General features: G+C 40.9%; 1 protein-coding gene across 3 annotated transcripts in view; it reads right to left on the minus strand.

The window, feature by feature from the left end:
* Positions 1–18,738, minus strand: part of pbx1b (pre-B-cell leukemia homeobox 1b) — an 81,626-nt gene extending 62,888 nt beyond the window's left edge. For all 3 annotated transcript variants that reach the window (XM_058637925.1, XM_058637926.1, XM_058637924.1), the window contains exons 1-2: positions 18,059–18,738; positions 16,848–16,921 (exon numbers count right to left, since the gene is read on the minus strand). In XM_058637925.1, the coding sequence (XP_058493908.1) occupies positions 16,848–16,921; positions 18,059–18,246 (262 nt within the window). In that variant the 5' untranslated portion in view covers positions 18,247–18,738. The remainder of the gene's footprint in view (positions 1–16,847; positions 16,922–18,058) is intronic.
* Positions 18,739–19,397: the final 659 nt, after the last annotated feature.

Here is a 19,397-nt window from a genome sequence, read left to right on the forward strand (position 1 = left end):
TCGACTCGCCTCACGCTGCGACTCCTGAGCTTTCTAAGTGGCTCAGTGTCGAGGCCACACCCCTCGTTAGTGGGGAGGGTTCATTATGCAAATGATCCTGCTGGAGCGGTATCAACGAGGCGCACGCTCCGTTATCATTTTCCGCCGCCGGGGCTCCTCTTCTCCCCGATCGCTCATACGGAATCATGGCCTAATAGCATCCCATTAACATAATTGCCAGCACAACTAGTGTTCCGTGTCTCAGAGCCACTCTGCTGCTCTGCCAGCCGAAAAAAGAGAGGAGAGGGTGGGTGAGGGGGTGGAGGGAGAAAAAATTTAATTAAGCCACTGTGGCCCCCCCCGCCCCCCACAGTAATTTTTTGTTTTTCTTTTTTTTGTCCTAGTGAGGACGGACAAGCTTTTGTTTTGAAGAGACTTGGAGAGAAGTTGACGAGGTGCTCAATATTCCACTCATCACGTCCAGACCTCGTCAGCCAGGCAAAATAAAAACCCCCATTATTTTTTAATTAATTCTTAATTAAAATATATTACAGCGTCGACTCCGCAAATCTCTCTTAATGTGAAGATGCATATTTACACATCTTTAATTAACATGGCACATTCCTTCAGTCTAATCAGCCGTGGGCACATCTGAGCACCAGGCTGCCGGGGAACACGGTGGTGACGGCGGTGGAGCGTTCAGACCCTCAAAGTGCCACAGTGGCCTCATAAGGACAGTCAGCGGGGAACTTTAGCAGCTCCAGGAGCGACGGGCCGACACATTCACTCACTCCATTAAGACTCTGCTGCAGCAACAGTAGCAGCAGCAGCAGCGAGGGGGGAAACAGTGGGAACAGGGAGCCATAATCATGCACCGCGCTCCTCCTGCACGCTGCCATTACCACGCCCCCTCAGCTCTGTGGCTGCAGCCACCCGTGCTGCTCTGATGAATTGATTGACACCATTTTCCATCTTACGCTGCTGTCAGGGCAAAAAAAAAAGAAAAGAAAAAAGACTGAGCCACACACACAGCAGCAGCAGCGGCGGCAGCAGTAGCGGCTCTGTGGTCACAGCTGAAGCTTCTCCACCAGGACACAAACACAAACTGTATCTAAAACAAGTGCATCAATAGCAAAAACATGTGTTTTAATGTAGAAATGACGACGTAAAGACAACAACTCTGTGATAATCGATATATTGCGAGACAATCATATATGGAAACATGACGATATTCGTCTCAAACAACACGTGAAAAGTTAACGCTTATTCACAACATAGAGAAAGGTCAAAGGTCATGAGCGTGAATGGAGCACCTGTTAACGTAGCTGATGCCCTGAGAGTGAAACTTTAGAGCGACTTCATTTATTCATTCAAATATTGATATTCGCCTGGTGTATGTATGATCATGTTGCACAAGGATGGACGGCGATACATCACCAACTTTGTATTTCATTTAATTTAAAATAGTTTGCTTTTCTTCACAAAAATGACAGAATTCACAGCCGTTTATTCTGAGAAAGAGCTGTTTTAAGACACTTAAATAGCATTTTGTGAACTGAAGCAGTATAAACCACTGAGGAGCTGCTGGTCTACTGTTCTTCAGCGGTTTCATAGTCAGTAAAAAGTCACGATTATCACCTCCTTATCAACACATCCTTGTTATTGTTGTTGGTATTATGGTTTAGGGACACCTGGATGTGAGATGAAATGCTTTAAATGCATTTTGTTGAGTTAAAGCTGAGGAACTTAAAGGGAAAGTGATTCAGAGAACTCACCGTGTGCAAATTAAACTAAAAAAAAGATATTTAATGGGAGAAAATTATTAAAAAAACAAAAAACAAAACAGAAGTGATTAGAAAGCATCTTTGCGTGTCCCAGGACCCTCACAACAGCGACCTGTTCAGTCTGTGGTGGAATAGCCTGTTCACGGCTCAGAGGATGTGAGGTGAATGTAAGAAAACTGCTCCTCCACTGCAGCCTCACAGCTCAATAACACGTCTGGCCTCGTTACGCTAATCACAATGACAACTAAATAAGCACAATTAGCAGTCAGCCAGGCAATCTCACTGCTGCTGCCACCACCAGCAATGCTGCTGCTGCTGCTGCTGCTGCTGCTGATGATGATGATGGTTTCACTCCCAAAATGATCCTGAGACAGAAAACCAGCAACACTTTCTTCATCAAGTAAAAGATACTGATGCCGATGAAGGTTACAGCAGCGTCTTTTATTCCAGGACGAGTGAGAAGACACTTCTGGTCATTTGTCCTCCGCGGTCAAGAAAATCAACACACAACAAACAGCCTTATCTTAACACAATAAATAATGCAACAGTGGGGACATGAAACAAACACACATTCATACAGGAGGCTGCTCTCTGCTGCACTCTCTCTTTCCCGGCTGTTTTAATTTGACACCTTGAGCTGGGGTAACTAGGTGGGGAGTGAGGAGCCGCAGAGGAATTCATTAGCCGCGCCACTGCAGGGTCCTGGCTCGCAGCGTTAATGACATTGGAGGATAGGGAAACGAGACAGCCCGGACGCAAAATGAAATAAACATGAGGACTGTCAGTGGTGACAGCGTCGGCTGAGGGGACAGAGACGTTTGGGCCGGAGACCTTCAGCCTGTACGATCAGAGCAGACGGCTCCTGGTCCACAACCATATTAGAGCCGGAGAACAGTCGTCCTCAGCAGGCCTGAGATTCACTCTGACAGACAGAGAGAGTGTGTGTGTGTGTGTGTGTGTGTGTGTGCTGGCATTGATCTTTCTGAGCTTCACTCTTCATATCATTAAAAACATCCATCACTTGGCGCTCTCCTGCAGCATTCAGATACATGACTGCAATTAAATTATTAATGTCACAGCACCCCCTCCTCCTCCTCCTCTCCTCCTCCTCCTCCATACAAACTGCACTCTTAATGTGGCTGCTGAAAGACATTAAATATACAGCAATCTTTGTCTGGCCTCAGCATGGATCAATTCAAATGACTCTGAAAATAACACGGGGAGAAGAGAGAGGGACGTTACGTCTACAGTGTGAAGACAAAAGACAAAGAAAAGACGCTACAGTGGTTTCATTTCTCTGAATAGAAATGTCAGACACTGACACGTTAGCGACTGACGCACAAATGTGCTAAACGGCGTTCCAACGGCGGTCCTCGGAAGTCTAAGTAGGGAATAGGAATGCTGAGAGAGCTTCACATGTCCTGTGATGAAGTGGTTAATGTTAGCGTCACAGCTAGGTTTGCTAACTACCCAGCTAACTCTTCTATAACGAGGTGTTTCAGACATTAATTTATCATCAGGAAACACGTCCACAGACACCGTTACAGTTCACCGAGGATTTATTCAGTGAATGTTAGCATTATAGCTGTTTGGTTTTTGCTAACTGCCCAGCTAACTCTTCTATAATGAGGTGTTTCAGACATTAATTTATTGTTTGGTTTTTGCTAACTAGCAAGCTAATCTCACCCATTATGGTGAATTGTAGACATCGAACCCTCTCATGACCATCATGAGGATTTATTTTGACGTGCTGGTGAATCTGTGACAGGATGGAAGTCCTGGGGTTCTACCGTAATGACAAGTATATGGGCGCAAAGCTCTATTTCTCCGCTAGTTTTTGAATTTTCTAGATATCTCTAGACAAATCCTGTCGGTGATGACAGGATGGTCACAGAAGACTTAAAACATGGTAAAAATGCCAAAAATGAAGCAGTTGAAGCAAAAATGTGTGCGTTCCTTCATTCTTTTGTTCCCACTAAAGTCAATAGAAATCCATGTTATTTGACCCTGGAGAGAACGCTGATTAAACACATTAGCACTGACCAATGAGGACGACAGCAGCTTTAAACCACTGCACTGCGAGTCACTTTGTTAAACCATGCTAATTCTCAATAACAACAAAGCGATAAAGTCTTCTCAGTCTGTGTGACTTTCACCACCAACATAAAATAAAAGCCAGTGGCAACAGAAGCAAGTGCAGCAAACATGACGGCATCTGGACGCTAACACGGTCCTGCAGGCTGCAGCTTCACTTTACAGCCACAATATAATGAGTCAGACGCCTTCACCACCGCTTTTATACAATTAGAGAGAAAAGGAAAGAGTGTTGTCAGCGAAAAGACGTGGAGTCTATACAACGAAACAACAAAGCACACAAAGGAACGAGTGATTCATGTCGAGATTCGACTGAGGACGGTCTGTGTTTGTGAGGCCTCTTCATGAGAGCCTTTCATCTGCTGCTCCTCCAAGGACACAATGAAGCTGTCAGTCCGTCAGTCAGTCAGTCAGTCAGTCAGGACGCAGTCTCCTCGGCTCGATGTGACACCAGCGCTCTCCCTCTCTCTGAGAAGGAGCTGCACAAATGACCTCCCTGTTTTAGCCGCGTCACTCAGATTTCAATAGTTTAATAAGCAGGCGTCTGCGTGGACGAGCGTGGGACGAGCGTTGGTGGGTTTTCTGACACCTGTCTCTCGTGGGGACGTGGCCCCGGCTTTGATATGACAGGGGACACAGAAGATCACAAATCTACTCTCATCTCCCCACATACACTAGGATCTGTCCACACCTGTGAAGTATTAGATTCAGGTGTTTAAGTCGGGCTTTGGTCTCTGGGCTTCTGATCTCCAGTGAAGGACAATCTCAGCACTTCAGAGACATTTTGGACAAATCTATGCTTCCATATTTGTGTCAACAGTTTAAAGGAAGGTCCTTTTTCTATTCCAACATGACAACATGTGTCCCAGTGGACAAAGTCACTACTTCATGAGTCAGGAGTAAACCTGAGATTAACCAAACTGTGACTTTATCACATGATCTGAACGTGAAACCGTGATGATAGTTCACAATTCATTTCGTGAATTTTGTGTTTTTCCAACAGATTACAGCGGAAACAAATAAACCAATGTTCTGACAAAAAGTGTCACAAGATGTAATAAAAAACAAAAAAAAACTGATAACTACTTTTACAAAATAAGCCAACATCTCATACATGAGCAAGGAAGTGTGACGACATTTTGTAAAGTTACATAAATCATGTTGCTAACGTTCCAAAATAATTATTACCAGTGTTTCGTCAATGATTAGCCTGCTATTGCTAGCTGGTAAACTTTAGCCTCAGTGGCTAAAGGCTAATTTTCACTCAATATTAGATTTCTCAATGAAGAAATATGGACTTTTCTTGTAAAAAACTACAGATACAGAGAAATCAAATGAACTAATGTTACAAAACCCTAACTTCTCATGTTGTAAGGGTTAAAAATGTCAGGATCCGTTTTGTTAGCTTTGGTTTTATAGCCTAGCTTCTCCACACTTAGTGACTACAGCTTTATCTCGATGTTTCTCTAAGACTCCACACTGGAGCAAGCGCCCTCTTCTGTCCTGAATGTATTTATTATGATGAACCTGAAGCCACAGAAATGTTACTGGGTCACATTTATGAGACGCTGATGAGCGTGTGTGTGTGTGTGTGTGTGGGCAGACTCTCGCCGTGCTCTCTGACCACAGTTAGAAACAATATGACAAATTGGCCTAGTTTTCCCTTTAATTAATCACGTGTGTGTGACAGTTACCTGAGCCTCACATCATCATTAGTGAGGAGCAGAGGAAGCCCCGGCTACGTCTGATCACAGAGGAGGAAACACCTCATTAACTCACTTTACAGCAACACGGCAGAATATTTACACTGTGCTTTTGTGCCTTGTCTCGTGATAGCAAATGGAACAGTACAGTATATATACTGTAGTATAGAGAACCATCAGATAAACACTCACACATTTTTCTGGATACTATTTTTACCATTTGCTGCTTAGATCACTGATTTATTTTCCAGTCCCAGACTGTTATATTAGTGCACCGGGGACACCATGGTGTAAATACTGTGGGAAAACTTATAGGATTCCACACTCACAGAGTACTTTGATTTGACAGGTGTTTCATTCTTATCCAAATCCACAGGTAACACATTTAACATATTTAACCATGAGAGCGAGCAGACGGTGGCAAAGATCACAGCGTTTGCCTTTATTCTGTCTGAGAGTGAGAGCGTGAATGTGATTAAAGGACACACACATGTGTGGACGCGACATGCCACACAACAGAAAGTCATTGTTCCAGCGTCTCGCCGAGAAACGGATGCTGCCTTTCAGGACCAGAGGAGAGACTACGAATGATTGACAGCTCCATCTTTACACAGGGCATCCAACACAGAGAGAGAGAGAGAGAGAGAGAGAGAGATAGAGAGAGAGAGAGAGAGAGAGGGAGGCCACATCCTCCCACTGAGTCCAATGTTCATCCAGAAGACGAGATTGAAAATTAAAAATAAACCAAAGCACAAATGTTATTTAACGTAAAGTGTTTGGTGTCTTGTATCGTGTTTGGATGATTATCAGCTTCATATACAAGAAGTCCTCCACATACCTGGATCATGTGATTGGAAGTCTGACTACTCCTGAATGTAAACCCTGCTCTTTGTCCCTGAAGTAGAAGGAGACCGCGTCTAAACTGCAGTGCTGTTGGTGGACATGTCCTCCTCGTTTGTCTCACCATTAACATGAACAGGGACGAGACAAACAGAGAGACAGCAACCAGGAACTGAACCCACAACCATGGCTCAACACTTTTTTAATACTTTTACTTTTAAAAGTGAAGTAGATTTATTAGTAGATATATTGAAGAGACTTTTGATACTTAAGTATAGTAAATGTCATGTACTTTTAAGTCATTTTCTGGTCACATATGTACTTTTATACAAGAGTGTGTATTATATTCTGATTATTTGTGTCCATGTAAACGCAGCTACTGTCACTGTCCGGCTCATGAGGAGAAACAAAAGACGACCATGAAGATAAAGGTGGACGTTAAGTCTTCATGGGTTCCATACTCCGGCTCCGGCTCCGGTACTCCGGCTCCGTAGTCCGGCACCATTTGCATCCTTCACAGGAGATGAAGATGGATGGTGAGAATCAGTGTCAGTGAGACGAGCGTTTCATCAAGGTTGTTCTCTCCTCCAAAACTCCTGAAACCTCTTTATCTCGTCGCTGTTGTCGGAGTATTAACTTATCAACAGCATCTCTCTACAGCGGCGGCGGGAATTTATCTGCAGTGACAACAAAGACAGAAGCTCCGAGACTAGATTATCACGAGGATTCATTTTCACCATCGTCTTTATCACTGATGACTGAGTGACGCAGTGATTTAAACTGCTGGGATTTATTATCAGACAAATACGATCCAAACCAGAAACATCTTAGAAACATTTCACACGTCAACTTTGTCTCAGGCCAAGTCACAAATATAAAAACTTAGAATAATATTAATATATAAACTATTACAGTTTTTCTTTTTACAAACTAAATATTAAGTTCATGAATCTGGTCATTAAAGAAACCAGATATTTTCATGACTTGGCAGCTTTTATCATTAAAAATGTGTGCACTTACATTAATAAGAAACAAAAGGCAAAAATGATCCCAAAATTGTGTCAGTGTTCACAGATTCTCTCATTGTTATTGTCACCAAAATAACTGCAATTCACAATATTATTGTATTCATTATATTTTACACTCTCATGTCACTATATATATAAATTTAACATCTGTGTATTGACCATTTGTACTAATGATAAAACGTGGGAAACTCTCACATAACGTTTTCAGGTTATATTTTTATTTTTTCTTGGATTTGCTCGCGTTTACTCAAAGGAACAATGAATCCAGTTGCAAAAAATGATTTTGAATATTTTCTAGTTTCTGTGATTTTTCAGCTTCTTAAATGTGAATATTTTAGTTTCTTTGCTCCATAAAACAAATAAATCATTAAAACTAAACTCTTTTTGTTTTGTGGACAAAAACAAGACATTTCCAGCTTTGATATTATGGTTCTCAGTGATTTTATGGACCAAACGATTCATAAATGAATTGAGATACTAATACTAATTGTATTTGTAAATATGAACTGGTTTCTGATCAATGTTACGTATCATGTCTAACATCTGTTCTCTCATCTCTCCCTGGTTTGACCTCTGACCTCTGGACAAGTATGAATGGATTCATTTGGTTGATTCTGTCAGGCTCTCGTCGGCGTGATTAGCTGTCGTTTCCTCATTACAGAAGGTGAGAGACTGAAGTGAACTTCCATTTCAAGCCGCCGTGGCTCCACCGCCTTTTACCTCACTTCACTAGTCATAAAAATGTCATGTCAGCTGTGGAGCACAGAGGCCACAGTGAGATCCCAGCAGACCAGAACCTGGACCTGGTTACGCTCCGCGGGTCGCTAAAGAATCTCTGCATGTGACGTTTCCTCTCGTGGTGTAAACGCTGCACCACAGAGAGGAGGGCAAAAAAAGAACTCACTGACAGAACAGGAAGAGGAGCTAACGACAGAAACGCAGGAGCTATTTCTGGAGGAGGAAGTCTGCAAATAACAAAGAGCTGTCAACATCTAACAGTCACGTAAAATCACTTCAAACCACCAACAAAGACAGAAAACTACGTGTTGTGGCTGTGACGCCCCCTGCTGTGACCCTCACACTCAGAGTTCACTGGTGTCGGTGCTGGGACGCCGTCCAGACCCACAATGCATTTGTGCTGAGGAACATTTGTTTCCTCTCAGGAGAGGAGGGGGACGCCGGGCCCCGACATGCTCCCGCTACATTTCTCTGTCCTGCCACAGTGTGACAGTTTATTTTGGGAAAGTGCAGGTTGGCACCTGAGACACGGAGCTGACAAAGCACTGGGTGTCTCTTCAATGAGGCCAGTCGGTTCCACAACAATGCCTGTGGCCATGATGTCCTACAAGATGGACAACTCTGCTGCTGCTGTGCTGGCACAGACGGAGACGAGGCATCTGCTAATTACACAATTTCATCTTCAGGAGGGGAATCAAGCAGCACGTGAACTCAGGATTCCTCCTGAATCAGAGACAAGATTCTCCTGAATCAGAGACAAGATTCTCCTGAATCAGAGACAAGATTCTCCTGAATCAGAGACAAGATTCTCCTGAAACTAAGACAAGATTCCTCCTGAAACTAAGACAAGATTCCACCTGAAACTAAGACAAGATTCCTCCTGAAACTAAGACAATATTCCTCCTGAATCTAAAACAAGTTTCCTCCTGAATCTAAAACAAGTTTCCTCCTGAATCAGAGATAAGATTCCTGCTCAGTTTAGTGGATGTTAAAAAAAGCTGAGCTGCTGTGATGGACTGTTTCAGGGTGTTTCCCTGGCTCTCACCCAATGCATGCTGGGAATAGATCCAGCAAATCCAGCTCCCTAAATAGGACATGTGAGTAAAACAATATCTGGATGAATTAAAAACAAAAAACTCTGAGTTGATGAAATCTGATGAAACACAAACAGATGATTTTCCTAAAACTATGACTTATATTCATGCTTGTTCCATCTATGATGTCAAAAAGTATCAACATGTTACCACTGATGAATTATGACCAAGTATTAATGAAGAATAAACATTGAAGTGTAATATACATTATTAATTTGATAGCTTCATATTTACCCACTTTTTTAAGAAAGAAAACTCACTCCATTCAGAGACACATGATACAGGAAGTGCCACACAAAAACAGGAAGTCCAACCTCGAGTTACTTCCAGTAGTACATCCACCAGGCCTGTGTGTGGCGCTGTAACACTGCCACAGAAATACAACAAAGAAGAAGAAGAGTGCTGACCGGACCACTTCCTTTAACCCTGACTTTCAAAATAAGAGCGACTGTAGAAAAGTAATCAAGTAATGATTTTATGTTAACTTTTGTTTTCATCGTCATTCCAGAACTGTCGTGAAATATTAGCCGAAACAGGAAGTCCAGCTGAAACTTCCTTCTGCTAACTGGAAAATGATGATCTTGTACATGTGGAATTCACAATCTAAATCTGAGACTAGATTCCTTCTGAATCTGAGACAAGAATCTGAGAGAATCTTCTTCTTAGTAACTCAACAAAAGAAAAATATGACCATGTTGTGAAATGGCTACCTCAGCTGCATGTTCTTTTATTTGAATGCTCTAAACTTTATTTAACCTTCACAGTTTGATCTGATGTTTTTAGCCAATAAGTTTACCTGAGAGTCAGAATCTGTTTTAATTTGAGACAGAAAATCACCACATTTGTTCAGCCCATCATCATCATCATCAGCAGCAGCAGCAGCAGCAGAATAAGAAGACGTGTGTGTGTGTGTGTGTGTAGTCAGTGAAAGAAGAAGAAGAAAATCCTCCGGATCCTCTCGTGTTATTTTAGGAGAAATCGTACATTTGGTCAGAAGACGCTCATAACTCAGTGAGACAGCGGAGTTCAGTTTCCCAGCAGGGGGCCAATCTAAAATACTACCTTCCAGAAAATGAAGTGTTGTATAAATGCACACACGCACACGCACACACACACACACACACACTGAATGCACAGATCCTGTTTCTCATAAAGTAGCTGCGACGTGAGAGCAGATATAAGATTACTGAACTGACTGGAAACACAGATTTAAAAAAACCACAACGCAGTCATGGTGTGCATGTGTGTGTGTGTGTGTGTGTGTGTGCGCGCGTGTGCAAGCGTGTGCAAGCGTGTGTGTGTGAATTTGAGCGTATTTATGGTTGTTGTCATCGTTTGTAAAACACGTAAATGGTCCTCCATTTAAAGGAATAAAGCAGGTTTCATGTGAAAATGATTAAAAAGCACAAACATTTCTAAAGAAACGATCAGTGGTGCTTGCAAACATACAGTCTTAGTGATTTCTATTTGATTGTCTTCAGTCGTGATTTATTTACACAATTTGTTTTTGCACTAAAATGGAACATAAAGTGATTTATGTGCACGTTTATACCTCAAAACTCTTCATGGGTCCAGAGGAACCTCCTGTGTGCAGCTTTATATCCACGTATATGTTCATACATCAGGTTATAGACACTTACATAAACTTCCCAGCCCGAGGTTCATGTCACAATATTCCATCATGAGATCACAACAACAACAACAATAGTCCTGATATTTCCCAGAATTTCAAAGTAAGTGTCGGTTTGATATGACAAACACATCACGACGCTAAACTAAAACAGTCAGAAATAAAAAAGAGCGGGCCATATTCATTTGACTGGGGGGGCCACATGTGGCCTGTGGGCCTCAGCTTTGACACCTCTGATGTAAATATTGTTTATATGAAGACTAGGGCCGGCCCTGAGGACACACACACACACACACACACGCACACACACAGTAAAGTGACAGTAACTGCTTTGCTGAGTTAAATATCAGATGCAAATGAAAAGAGAAAATCTATGATGACTGTAATGTGTCCTGAAAGGAGGGGGCGCTCTCTCTCTCTCTCTCTCTGTGAGGACGGTGATGTATGGACGAGCTGGATGAGAGGTGAAGAGAGACGTGAGACGGGGGGGAGGAGGATGGTGTGTGTGTGTGTGTGTGTGTGTGTGTGCTGGCAGCAGACTCCTGAGAGCTCAGGGCAAAAGTGGAATAAATGTTGATTAGTGTTGATTTTGTCCAACGAGCACCAGGAAACTGACAGAGAGACTAAACTGCAGCGAAAGAGAACCATTAATCTTGGTCTGGTTTAAGTAGTGGATATTAATTTGTGTCATTTCCACTACGTGGAGAGAGAGAGAGAGAGAGAGAGAGAGAGAGACAGCTCTCTGAAACCCATGACTGAACATCCAACACTGTAAAAACAGTCTTACTAGAAATAAGACAAACATTCTTACCCCTTTCTTTCATCTTTGTCAAACACAAACCCTTGTTTCAGTTTAAGACATTGATTTTCCTTAAAATTAGATTATTTTTCTAGTGTAAAACTTGTTTGACAAGGTTATTTTTCTTTTTAGGCCAAAAAAAATAACTGAAAAATATAACACTTTGAGGCTGAAATTATTCTTAAAATAGTGAAACCCTGGTCGTAACGTCACAAAAGTGTTCTTAAATGACGACATTTAAGAATTTATACCTGAGAATTTCTGTGTGAGTGATTTTTACTTCAGAACGTAATAAACTTAATAAACACAATTGTTTTTACAGTGTAAAGCTTCTCAACAAGATTATTTTCATTTGCAAATTTTCAGATTTTACTTTGTCAAAATACATGTTTGCAGTGTGGTGGAGGAAGGAGCAAAAACACAGTAGAAACACAATCAGCAGCAGCAGAAACACAATCAGCAGCAGGAGAAACACAATCAGCAGCAGCAGAAACACAATCAGCAGCAGCAGAAACACAATCAGCAGCAGCAGAAACAAAATCATCAGCAGCAGAAACACAATCAGCAGCAGGAGAAACACAATCAGCAGCAGCAGTAATAATAAAATCAGCAGCAGCAGCAGTGAAATCAGCAGCAAAAACATCAGTAACATCAGGGGATAAACGAGGAGGAAATGAGATTCCAAACACTACATTATGGAAAGTGAAGTCCCGGGGGGTTGTTATGGCAACCAACATTCAAATGTGCTGTTGTATGTTCAATTTAACAACATAACACCTTTACACACTTCATTCCATTTGTAACACATTAAAGTGACATGACTGATGTGTGTGAAGTTTATTTTTACATCGTTACTTCATTTGTTCATTAAAATATCAATAATGTTTAACCTGGTGTAGAAATTGTTGTATAGCACGAGGAAGGACGAAGATTTGGACTCAAAACCACAGAAAAGTCACCATCTTTTACACAACTTTATATAAAGTATAACAATATAAAAGAACATGAGAAAAACTGAGGGTTAAAGAAGAAAAAGGATCATTTTCCGTCACACGCGTGTGATGAAGATGATGATGAAGATGATGTCAGTGTTAATTAAAGTGGCTGATTTTTTTATAATTAAGCTCATTAATATGATTAACATGTATCAATTAGAGCGAGTGATAATTAATTTGAGCACATGTTTCTGTCACTGATGAAGATTCTGCCGCAAAAACACTGAAATCAAGTGATTTAAAATGTAAACGTTTTAGAATTAAACGCCGCCTCCTCCTCGTCTGATGACGATGATGATGATGAAGAGTTTTTCTGGTTTTCCTTCATTTTAAGAAACATCACATTCTGAAAGTGACTAAATGTACACGTTTTCATTGTTTGCCATTGGCAGATTATTTTTTTAAAACAAGAACATTTTTAGTCAAGTTAAGAATATTTAGAAATAGAGCTGTTTTTTTACAGTGTAAATTTAACACGTGAACGTTTTTGTCTCTAAAAAAGAGACAAAGGGTAAAAAAGCAACAACTTAACAGCAGCATGACTTTTAGATTTGTTGTATTTATAGTGGAGTTGTTTTTACAGTGTAAACAGTTAAAGGTAAAAGTGACAGGATTGTGTTTGTTTATTGTTGCTCTGATTCTTAGCTTCAGCAGCAGCTTCACTTTATCACAGGAAGGAGCTACGAGATGCGTTCAATGACTCTGGTAAATTTAATAAGTGAATTTGTCCAGTAAAACAAACATAAATCTATCGGCTAATATCGTTTATTATATTGTTAATATTGTACGAATGTAGCAGGTGGTGTTCTGACAGAGGATGGAAACACAACATCTGTTTAAACTTAGTTTAAAGGAAATTTAAATACATGTAAGAATATTTTGGCTGTTTTTGTAGAGAAATGGAAGACGCAGCAGCTTCAGCAGCAGCAGTAACACTAACAGTAAGAGCAGCAGCAGTAACAGTAAGAGCAGCAGCAGCAGCAACAACAGTAACAGCAGCAGCAGCAGCAGTAGCACTAACAATAACAGTAAGAGCGGCAGCAGCAGCAGCAATAAGAGCAGCAGCAGCAGCAACAGTAACAGCAGCAGCAGTAGCACTAACACTAACAGTAAGAGCAGCAGCAGCAGCAGCAACAGCAGCAGCAGCAGCAGCAGTGGTTATGATTGATGAAAAGGCCTCTTCAGATAAGCAAATGCTTGACACAGTGATTTGGAGAGCGAGCGTGTGTGACCTCAGTAAACACTCGTCATAAATCTGCTTGTGTCAAAATAAAACGTCTCGTTCTCTGACGACAGGATTTATTTTTCATTCTCTCATAAACTCAAACAAAAGCAGACGTTTTGCTCGCGGCTGCTGTTTGTGTAGTTTCACGTTTCACACGTTCATTTATTAACGTGACGACGTCATGTGACTTCTGTGAAAATGTCTGAACCAGAACCAGGACCAGAACCAGATCTGATGACAGAAGTTGACTCAGCACTGACTCATCACTCTGTTCACCCTCTCACCGATAACATTTTTTGCCATTCACCCATTCACACTCATTCACTCACACATGCAGGAGCATCGCATCAACATTTGTAAAGTAAAAGCAACTATTCAGTAGCCAGAGCACACAGAATTTCAAAATAAAAGCGTTGAAATTTTCATGATACAAAATTAATATATGACTAAAAATGATGGTGGGCCACATATGGACCTCGAGCCATGAGTTTGAGGACAACATGTAGATGAGCCAACATGACACCAACTTCACACTCGAGCACCGTTTGAGTTTGTGTCATTTTAATGGAGTTTTTGTTAAACTGTTGTTTTTTTAAATCACATCATGTTAAAAGCACATCAAACACAGCATTTACTCTCGTATTTATATATAGTATATATATATATATATATGTAAGGTATTTTTTTAACAAATTTCCTGGAAAGAATTTGACTAAAAACAGAAAATGAAAGAAAAAAAATATGCAGTAAATTTTTACAGTGTTAAAATAATACTAATTTCAATAAGAACCAAATAAACTCTGGATTTGTGTTAAATGTAACTCTTTTGAGTTAATTTTAAAACGATATCTGAGTTTATTTAATCTTTCAGTCTTAATTTAAAACTAAAAGAGTTGATTTTAACACAAACCCAGGGAGAATTTGCCCTAACACTGAGAAAGTTGGTGCGTAAAAGAAGGATTTTAAATCACTTCTTTCTTTCCTTCTTTTTCCTGCGGGTTTTGCGAGTTTGTTTATCGTCTCTCTGTTGGACACATTCTTCATTTTCATCCCAGTAAAAATACACAGAGAACGGGTCACAAGTTCACCCTGTAGATCAACACTGACAGCCTCTGTGTGTGTGTGTGCGTGTGTGTGTCCTGCAGGTGCTGTCAGCACACACACACACACACACACACACACACACAGTCTGAGACAGAAAAACTGGACCAGGATGAAAATAATTCACATCAGTTTTTGTTGTTGTGGAAAAATGAAAAATTCATGACACTGGGTTTTTTTCTCGATATAAAAATTTCCCCCTGAAAAAAACTTTTCTACCGTATAAAAGTGAGAATGAAGACATTTCTTACATTGTCATCACTTTTGTCCTTTGTTTTAAGACAAATCACAGCGTGAACGTGTGATTTACAAACATGTTTGAAATATATTTTCTCCTCATAATCAGTGTAAGAACATTTGGCTGCTTTGTGTTTTTACAGTGCACAACAGTGAAACTAACACTGACCATATTTACCTTTGAACAGATTTGATTTGTCAGGAAAATGTAAATCTACAGAAACTTTCAGGCTGTACTGTGTCTTAAAAACAGGAATTTTGCACTGTTAAAAACTCCACTTTTTTTGCCATTAAAGAAAAAATTATCTTGTGGATCAAGTTTTGAACAAGAAAAATAACTGAAAAAAACTGGTGACAAATGAAGAAAGTTGCTCAGGTGTCACTCGTTAGATTTGACTTTACTTTAGTCTAATGAATGTGTTTTACTCTGACGCAGTAACACATCTGTTGATTCTGTAATAATTTCATACGTCTTAGATTTGACACACAGACGCTGTCATTATGAAGAGAAACGTAGTTATATTCAGTAAAAATAGGCCTTTTCTGTCATTTATGTGAACGTGTGAATGTTTTTGTCTCCACGAGAGGAAACACAAAGTCAAATCAGTGTAAAGAAGTTTAAAAGCAGCAGAGATTCTTTAGTTGTGTGAAGTTTTCAGGTTTTACAGCAGAGACAGAAGAGGAGGACAGACAGGAAGACGGACTGTCCTCTGAGCAGACACGAACTCTGGATGAACTCACACACACACACACACGTCAAAAAGCCCCGACTGTGGACGACTCCGTTAAACTGTCGAGGTTCAGAGGAGGAAGAGGAGGAAGAGGAGGAGGTGAACTTTAAACTCCTGAATGAAAGCAGCAGGCGAAGGAGGCGGAGTCAAACACACGCGAGAAACACAAACTGCATGAAGTCGTGAAAGGTCAAGAATGAGCAAGAACAAGTTCAGAGGAGATGATCATCATCCCACAATGCACTGATTTTAGAGTGAGTGTGAGACTTTTAAACTTTTCTCACAAAAATGTTAAACTTCTGTTCCCAAGACATGTTACAAAATAAAGAATACAATTGTTTGTAAAACAAGAATCTGACTGGAGAGATGCAGCTCCCCCTGGTGGCAGTTCAAAATAAATCACTGTGACTGTATGTTGGATTATTCTTACAGTGAAAGCCAAGATTTTGCTCGAAACTCCATTTTTTTCAACAAAGACATCAAGGAAAAAAAAGCTCTTTGATATTCTGACACGATGATTGTTCACTAGAGTCGGAGGTGAAACACACACACACACACACACACACACACACACACATAGTTAATGATCACTATCACTAACCTTAATCAATAACCACAGTTCAAATCTTTGTCCTAATCTTAACCAGTTCCTGCCTCATTAGGACCAGGTTCTGGTCTACCATGAGGATGAGGACTACTGGTCCTGACAAGGTCAGTGTTTATGACACACACACACACACACACACATTCCATTATTCAACAAAAACACTGATGTGTTCATGGACTCATGGTCAGACACAAAATCCGTGTGTGTGTGTGTGTGTGCGCGCGTGTGCGTGTGTGTGTGTGTGTGTGTGTGTGACTCTTACCCGTCTTCTCTTTGATTTCACACAGCACGTTGAAAAGCGCAGGTTTCATTCTGTGACAGTTCAGCGCGTGTTTCCTGAAAAACATACAAGTGACTTCATGAGGATATAAATATACATATGTGTGTGTGTGTGTGTGTGTATGTATAAAACAGCCAATAATAAACAATATTTGAGATTTCTTGGTCGTTTCTCGTGTTGTTTTTATTGGACTGAACTCTGAGTCTGTAAAAACAAATGAAGTCTGAATTCAATGTCATTTTTCTGTGATAAACAGTTTAAACGTCAGTTTCATTCAAATCTGAAATTCTATCTTCTTTTATTTTAGGAGAAAATTCAGATTCAGAGTTTAGTTTAAAAACATTCACATTTCTTTGGTTTTGTTGATTAAAGTGAGTTTATATTTCATCATTATTGTTCACCTACATGTGTTTTCAGAAGGAAAAGGAAAGAAAAGCGTCTTTATTGACATTTTACAGCGAGGTCAGATGCAGGCTTTTATGTCCTGATGATTTAATATAACCTTTATATAAATCTATACATTTGTCTATTTATATCCTCTGACGGTTTCCTGTAAACGTTGTTACCATGTTTTGAAAGTTGTATAAATAAAGTGTGTCATGAATATTTAATTTTACATTAATTGTTTTATTTGATGTGAAAAACGTAGTTAACATTTGTGTAAATAAGAAATATTAAGCAGAAGGTTTAGTTTTTGTCTGATGTTAAAATAAATCATCTTTTAAAATGACTGATTTTATTGATTATAAAATAAAAGTAATTTTAATGTTGAATTTTTTTCTTCACTTTTTAAATTTAATTAAATTCTAAATTATGAATTAGAATATATATACATATATATGAAGAAAATAAAGTCAGATATAACAGCTACAGGTCACATTTGTTGACTTTATGAAAAGTGTTTTTAATAAGTTTGTTTGTTTGTTGACTTATTTACAAACGATTTCAAACAATAATCCTCACATTAAACAACAGATTCCATGGAAATGTTTTATATCTAAAATATTATTCATGTATAAATATAGTTATTCAGCAGCGGCGGTTCTGGAGCCTCTGACAGCGGCGGCTCTGGAGCCTCTGACAGCGGCGGCTCTGGAGCCTCTGACAGCGGCTCTGGAGCCTCTGACAGCGGCTCTGGAGCCTGTGACCGCGGCAGAGCTGGATGAGTTTTGCGGGGTTTCCTCTCTCTGTACCTGGCCTGCGCTTCGTCCAGACTCTGGTCAGTGATGGTCATGATTTGCTGTAAAATGTCTCCGATGTCCTGTTTCCTGCCGTCGCCGTCCGCGGCTCCGGTGCCTTCCTGCATGTGCTGCGGCAGACCGGGGTGTCCTGTCATCCCCACCCCGGTGTGAGAGTGCATCAGCCTCGGCTGCTCGTCCATCTTCTGCTGCTGCTTCTTATCTGAACCCGTGAGCCGCTGAAATCCTGCACAAATTCATAAAAATGAAGAAAAAAAAAGCAGGAGGAGGAAAAACGTTGATGATAAAAATGTTAAAAATCCCAGTTGGTTGATATTTGCGCTGCGCACTCGCTGGATCCTCAGTGATTCTTGTCGCGCCGAGCGCGCGGAGACCACGATCCTCCTGCTCTCTCTCTCTCCCTGTCTCTCTCCCTGTCTCTCTCTCTCTCTCTCTGTGTCTCTCTCTCTGTGTGTGTGTCTCTCTCTCTGTCTCTCAGCTGCTCGGAGCTGAATGTGAAATGTGATCTGAAGCTGCAGCTGAAGCTTCACTGGAACACAGACGCGTGTCTGTGCGTAAAAGCAGAGAAAGCTCCTCCTGATGTCACTTTACAGAGAAAAACACAGACAAGTGAGTGAGTGAAGGAAGAGAAGTGTGGATTTATTTCACCCACTCACTCTCACTCGCTCTCTCACTCCCTCCCCTCCTCTCTTGCTTTTGTCATGTACAGTAGAGACAGAGCCGAGCAGCAGAGCGCGAGCCTCAGACTCCGCCCACAGACATGATTGGGAATATAAGACCGTTTAGCTCCACCTTGAGGTGCCTCTCATGAAATCCACCATGGGGCAGGATCCACAGGATCCACAGCTGTGATGGACAGAGACTGACCTCTGACCTCAGCCAGAGTCCAACAGGAAACAACTTCAGCTCCATGATTTACAGAACACCATCATCAGGACCAACACAAAGCTGTCGTATGTGAGTTTGGTTACCGTGTGAAAACAGGAGCAAAACGGACCGAGGGAGCATTTGTGTGTATACAGCAGCAGAGCAGGGTTGAGTGGGGTCAACACCACCTGCCATGCTTAAGTCTACAACATCTACGTCCAACCGGTCCTCCAACTGAAACATAGATCGTAATTCCTGCATACGACCTATTTGTGCGTTTCATTGGAGGACAGTCTCTCTACGTCACATGTTCACGTCTTTATCTCACTGTCAGACAAACTGTAGTTTCTAAATCACTCACTCTCCCACACCAAAGTCCACAGAGAAAATCAGTGATTTTAACATCACAGCACACAGGAGTTGTTGAGCTGCCTCCATCACTAAGTAAATATTTTGTTCACTTTAA

This window comes from Solea solea, chromosome 9, assembly GCF_958295425.1.
Source record: "Solea solea chromosome 9, fSolSol10.1, whole genome shotgun sequence".
Classification (NCBI taxonomy): Eukaryota; Metazoa; Chordata; class Actinopteri; order Pleuronectiformes; family Soleidae; genus Solea; species Solea solea.